The sequence below is a fragment of the Humulus lupulus genome, chromosome 5 (genome assembly GCF_963169125.1).
Source record: "Humulus lupulus chromosome 5, drHumLupu1.1, whole genome shotgun sequence".
NCBI lineage: Eukaryota > Viridiplantae > Streptophyta > Magnoliopsida > Rosales > Cannabaceae > Humulus > Humulus lupulus.
The window spans coordinates 5,533,651-5,539,247 of record NC_084797.1 but is presented as its reverse complement, the minus strand read 5'-3'; the positions used below and the strand labels follow the sequence as shown (position 1 = coordinate 5,539,247).

Sequence of the window (5,597 nt, the reverse complement as noted above, 5' to 3'; positions counted from 1 at the left end):
CATTGCAAATACCTGCAACTGTATCTTGCTAGTATAATAATATTAATGATTCATATGCTTAATTTGTATAATAATAAGCTCTAAGGTGAATTATCAAGGGACCGAAACTCACGTGCATGTGCGTAATAAAAATTGAGTAAATCATTGGTGTCATCTTGTGAGACATTTTGTCAAACACCTTGTGTGCTTTTGAAATGAAAAATTGAGCAAAGTAAAAGTAAAAGATTTAAAACCAAAGAAATCTTCTTTCAAATATTTACCAAATAATAAACTAGAAATCAAGCAATATATAAACCAAAACCTATATTTGCATCAAATTCATCTTCTTTTGTATTCTTCTAACTCTGTTTTCTCATCTATGATCAGAATACAAGATTAAAGTGATCACACTCACCCTGGCTAAAAGACTATCACTGAGCATGAACTAAACCAAACTAATTCACAATAGCTAGAGAATAATTACATTATGTAGTTACTGAAGTGGTGTTTTTGTCTTGTATGTTTTTGTGGAAACATAAAATCTTGGAGTCTATTAAAAATCATGGATAATATGATATATTATTGGTAAGAAGTCTCTTAAAGAAGTCTGTGTACGGTTTGAGACAAGCACAAGCACCACGACAGTGGAATAAGAAATTTAATGAGTTCATGACTAGATTGAGATTCACAATATATTGACTAAGTAGATGACATTTGACATGAAGGATTTAGGACCTGCAAACAAAATCCTGGGAATTAATATTAGAAGAGAAAGAACTCAAAATGTTCTAACTCTTAGCCAAAGAAGTTACTTTGAAAAGCTGGTTGCAAAGTTTTCAATGAATGATGCTAAAACAGCCAGCATGCCGGCTGAGCTTATCAACAGAACAATGCCCAGTTACTGATGAAGAAAGAGATTACATGAGCAAAGTCCCTTACTCTACTGCAGTAGGTTCAATTATGTATTCAATGGTAAGCACAAGACCAGACCTTGCTTACTCAATTTGTTTGCTCAGTAAGTTCATGTCCAACCCAGGAAAAGCACATTGGACAGCAATGAAACATGTGCTGAGATATATGGCAAGTACTACTGAACTGGGATTTAAATATGATGCTGATTTTGCAGGGGACAAAGATTCAAGAAAGTCTTCCACAGCTTATGTTTTTATGGTATCTAGAAAAGCACATTGGATAGCAATGAAGGAATTTTTGAGCTGGGATCAAAGAAGGGTCTACACCAATGACTAATTGAGTACTGAGGTGGAAAATGTTATACTTTCATTGCCTCATCTAGTAATTGCCACGTGTTCATTACCATTTGGACCTCTACCAATTGGCGTGGACTAGACTAGTCTTTGTTTTTGTCCCATTGTATATGTATATAAATTATCTTTACTCTTCTCAAGGTTTCAAGGGTAGTTTCCAAGAGGTATTAAACAGAACTTCGCTAAAATCTTTGGTGTCTCTGTTTCATCTTTCTTCTTTGAACATTATTTCATAAATAATGTTATTATTTTATTTTTGTACTGCTATCTAATAATGCATGTGATATTATTTGAATTTTAGAGTGACAAACTATTGAAGTGAGAATAGGAAGCAAGGCCAAGAGTAGAAAATTCTTGGAATTTAGAAAAGTCATATTTGGTCAAACGTAGGAAGAGGATTTAAGTAGGTAACATATATGATAAACATATACAATGAAGAGTCTTACTTAGGGAAAATTCTGCTTAATTTTAAAAAAAATATTTAATATATAAGAATATTCAATATTTTAAATAATTACTTAAGTGAATTTCATATGTTTAGTTGTATGAACACTTTAGATGTTTATGTGGTACTTAGCTTTTATTTTTGTATGAATGTGTGTGTATATATATATACATTAAGTCTATATAGTTTGAGAATTTATTTTATTTTAAGTTTATTGGAATATTCAAATATATTTATTAATATTAAAATAATTACAAATTAGAATTAAAAAATAATTATGAAAATATTTTATAAAAACCAAAATAATAATAAAAATATTTTTTTAGGAAAAAATACATTTAATCTCGGTTATTATGTAATAACTGAAGTTAAATGGTACCCTTTAACTTCAGTTATTATGTAAAAATCGAAGTTAAAACCTATTTTTGTAGTTGTATAGAGAATAAACTAACTAAGAACAAAAAAGAAGTCAATGGATGAGACCAGAGAAAATAATGGACAAAGTACAACGTGTAAAGTAGGGTGGAAATTAATGGAACTAATACTACTTTAATGATATTATTTTGTCTATTGAGAATTATTCATTATAGTCTTAAGAGAAAATCAAAACGTGTAAACTAAGTTGGAATAATTGACTCTCTATGTTTAATCAATCGAAGACTAGATAATGCATAAGAAAGTGAGTCGTTTAACTCAGCCATAACTTATAAGATTTTTCAACATTATATATAAAGTATAATTATTTATTAGTGAAACTAAGTAACATGACAAAGTTTGTAATTTTTTTAACTTTTAAATCAAATGGAAAATATTTTAAATGGTGAAAGGGAGCACTTTATATATTAAAATATTGTGTAAATTCTAACACTATATTTGCCACATACATTAATTAGAGATGATCTTATTAGGAATTTTTTAATAATATGGCATTTATAATATCAATGTGCAAAAATATGAGAATGATATTTTTCTTAATTTGTATAAGAAAATTTATTAAAGAAAAAATTAAAATATTTAAAACTCAATTAATAGCAAACTAAAATATGGCAATGCCATATTTTTTATCATAGTTATGTTTTCTTTGATTTCGAAGATTGTTTTATTTTATTTTTAATTTTTTCCTTCATTTTTAATTATTTTTTCAATTATTTTTTTTCCTTACTTGTTTTTTCTTCCATTTTTTTTTCTACTAATTTATTTTTAATCTTTTTTTTTTCTTCTTCTCACTTTTATTCATTTATCTATTTTTTTTCTTTCATTTGTATTGTTTTTGTTTTTTTTTTCATATTTTTTTAGTTTTCTTTTTTTTTTCCTTCATTTTTATATTTATTACTTTCTCCTTCCATTTTTTTTCTCTTTTTTTTTTCACACATATGAACTTTTTTTTTTTTTTTTTTCTTCTTCTATTTTTTTTTTTAATTTTTTCTACCAATTTTTTCATTAATATTTTTTTCTTTCTATTTTCCATTATTTTTCTTCTTCTTCTTCTTCTTTTCATTTTTATTTATTCATTTGTTTTTTTTCCTTCATCATTTCTTTTGTTTTGTTTTTTTTTCTTCATATTTTTTTAGCTTTATTTCATAAGTTTTTTTCTTCATTTTTTGTACTTATTCTTTTCTCATTCTATTTTTTTCATTTTTTTTCACACATTTTTTAACATTACATAATTATTTTACTATTTTTTATTTATTATCTATTATTATTGTAATTTTTTATAGTTTTTTTCACCATATATAAAAAAAAATCAAATCAAATTTTTCAGCATTTTCTTTTTACTGTAACTCTTACAAGAACACTAAAATTTGGAAAGAAAACTAATAAAAATATGAAAACGTGAATGGGTATCCAGTTACCCTGATGGGAACAATCAAATCTAGAAAAAAATTATATGAAGAAGATGAGAGAGAAGGGAAATGGGGTGGATCTGTTTTTTTTTTTTTTTTTGTCTATCTTTAGATCTGTGGTAACTGGTTACCTTCCCGTTCATTGTGTGTATATTTCTAGGGATAACTGGTTACCTCCTTGTTCTTTGTGTGTATATTTCTGGGGTAACTGGTTACTTTCACGTTCTGATGTGTGTGTGTATTTCTGGGTTCTTTATGGTAACTAGTTGCCTATTGTTATACCCAGATTTCGAGTCATAGTAAATATGACCTCGAAAGCTGAGTTCGCAATAAATGGTCTCGTGAGGATTAGAGTGATCTAGGATTGTAAATCGAGCCTGCAAAGTATGATATATGATCTCGAATGCGGTGACCTCGAAATGATCTCGATCTCGAAAGGTAGCTCCGAGAACACCTTCATCTTCAGGAACTTCAGAGCATGGGTCTTGAGCTCGATATACTATCTCGAAAGCAATGTTAGCTCGGGAGATGTCAGTGGCTCGCACAATGACATGAAACCTGAGATGCTGAAGCCTTGGAGATACGCTATAACCACCTTGAATATCTACAAGTATTGTAAACATGAGATGTAATCCTCATTTATTGATGTAAATCCCCAAGAATCGTGGGATATTATTTAGTCGGTTATGCATTCCCTGGACTTCAGGGACGTTTCCTTTTTTATCTGATTAAAGGCATTTAAAGCCATTTATTTTTATTCACAAAAGAGTAACTACCCAAAATATGTGGGATAGTATTCTGCATCCTTCTCTATAAATAGAGAAGCCATGCACCATTGTAAAGGACCGAAATTCTGATCCTTGAGAGAAAACTCTGGAGAATTCATGCTAAAGAATTGTTCAGAGATAATCTTGAGATTAATAACAGAGACTCGTGGACTAGGCAGATTTAACTGCTGAACCACGTAAAAAACCGTGTGTTTGATTCGTTTGTTTCTTTTGGCCATTGTCTTTAATTGTTTACGTGCTCTCTTCTTTTATCTGTTGACGAAAAACGGCGTCAACACCTATGTTACTAAAATCTTAGTTACTTCTTCTTTTTTATGAAGTGTTCTTCCTCTTTTTCCTTCAAATTTGATGTTTATTTTCATATTTAATATGAGTAACTCGTCACCCCTCTTATGGTAGAAAGTTACTCCTCTCAGGATAACTGGTTACCCCTCCTGGTACATGTTATTTAACCTAACTTTAGGATTTTTTTTTACATAACTGTCAAAGATCAGTCAAGTAGCTGGTTACCTTACCCAAGATTTGGAAAAAGAAACGTACAATCTAAAAAAAAGGAAAAAAATGTTAATAATAAATAAAAAAATAATTTTAAACACAATTCATATTACAAAAAAAAACATTGCAAAACAACCAAAAAAAATTTTAATATAAAAAAAACAAATAAGCTAAAAAAAATAATAATCAAATTACAAACATACCCTTCAAATTTAATAAAACTTGATTAAGAGTAAAACTATGGCATAAAAACCAACTTTTATACAAAAATAAGAGAAAATGAATCTATAAAAATGAAAATTCTTAAAAAAAAGTCATAGAGCCATATTTTTGCACTCTATTAAAATTCTCATATAAAATGTAATTTTGTCATCTTATTAAAGGTTAATATACTCTTAAATTTTAGTTACAACTAGTTTTTTTTTTTTTAATAAAATAAAAGATTTATACTAGTAATAATTGTTCATCTTTTTTTTAAAAAAGAAGAAGAACGAAGAAATTGTTGGTTCAAGCCTAATTAATAATGATAATAATTGGCATATTATGGTGTGAGAAGAAAAGTTATTAATTGTTCACTTTTCCATAAGATAAGGTGGTCTCACTAGATGTGTCATTAATTAATTGGCATCTTTCACATATTCATTTCCCATCCCACATCAATCTTACATCCCTTGAGACACTTGACCTGAGTGACAACTCCCTTGAGCTTGGAGGTCCAATTCCCTGCACCATTCGAAATAATATGAGCCTTCTCAAACATCTTGATTTGTCACGGAATAAT

General features: G+C 28.4%; 1 protein-coding gene across 1 annotated transcript; it reads left to right on the top strand.

Annotated features, from left to right (window-relative positions):
- Nucleotides 1–825: 825 nt before the first annotated feature.
- Nucleotides 826–1,227, top strand: LOC133778049 (secreted RxLR effector protein 161-like). Its single transcript, XM_062217868.1, has one exon. The coding sequence runs from the start codon at nucleotides 826–828 to the stop codon at nucleotides 1,225–1,227; it is 402 nt and encodes a 133-aa protein (XP_062073852.1).
- Nucleotides 1,228–5,597: the final 4,370 nt, after the last annotated feature.

Coding starts and splice junctions, on each gene's coding strand:
- LOC133778049 (XM_062217868.1), top strand. CDS start 826: ATGCTAAAACAGCCAGCATGCCGGCTGAGCTTATCAACAGAACAATGC.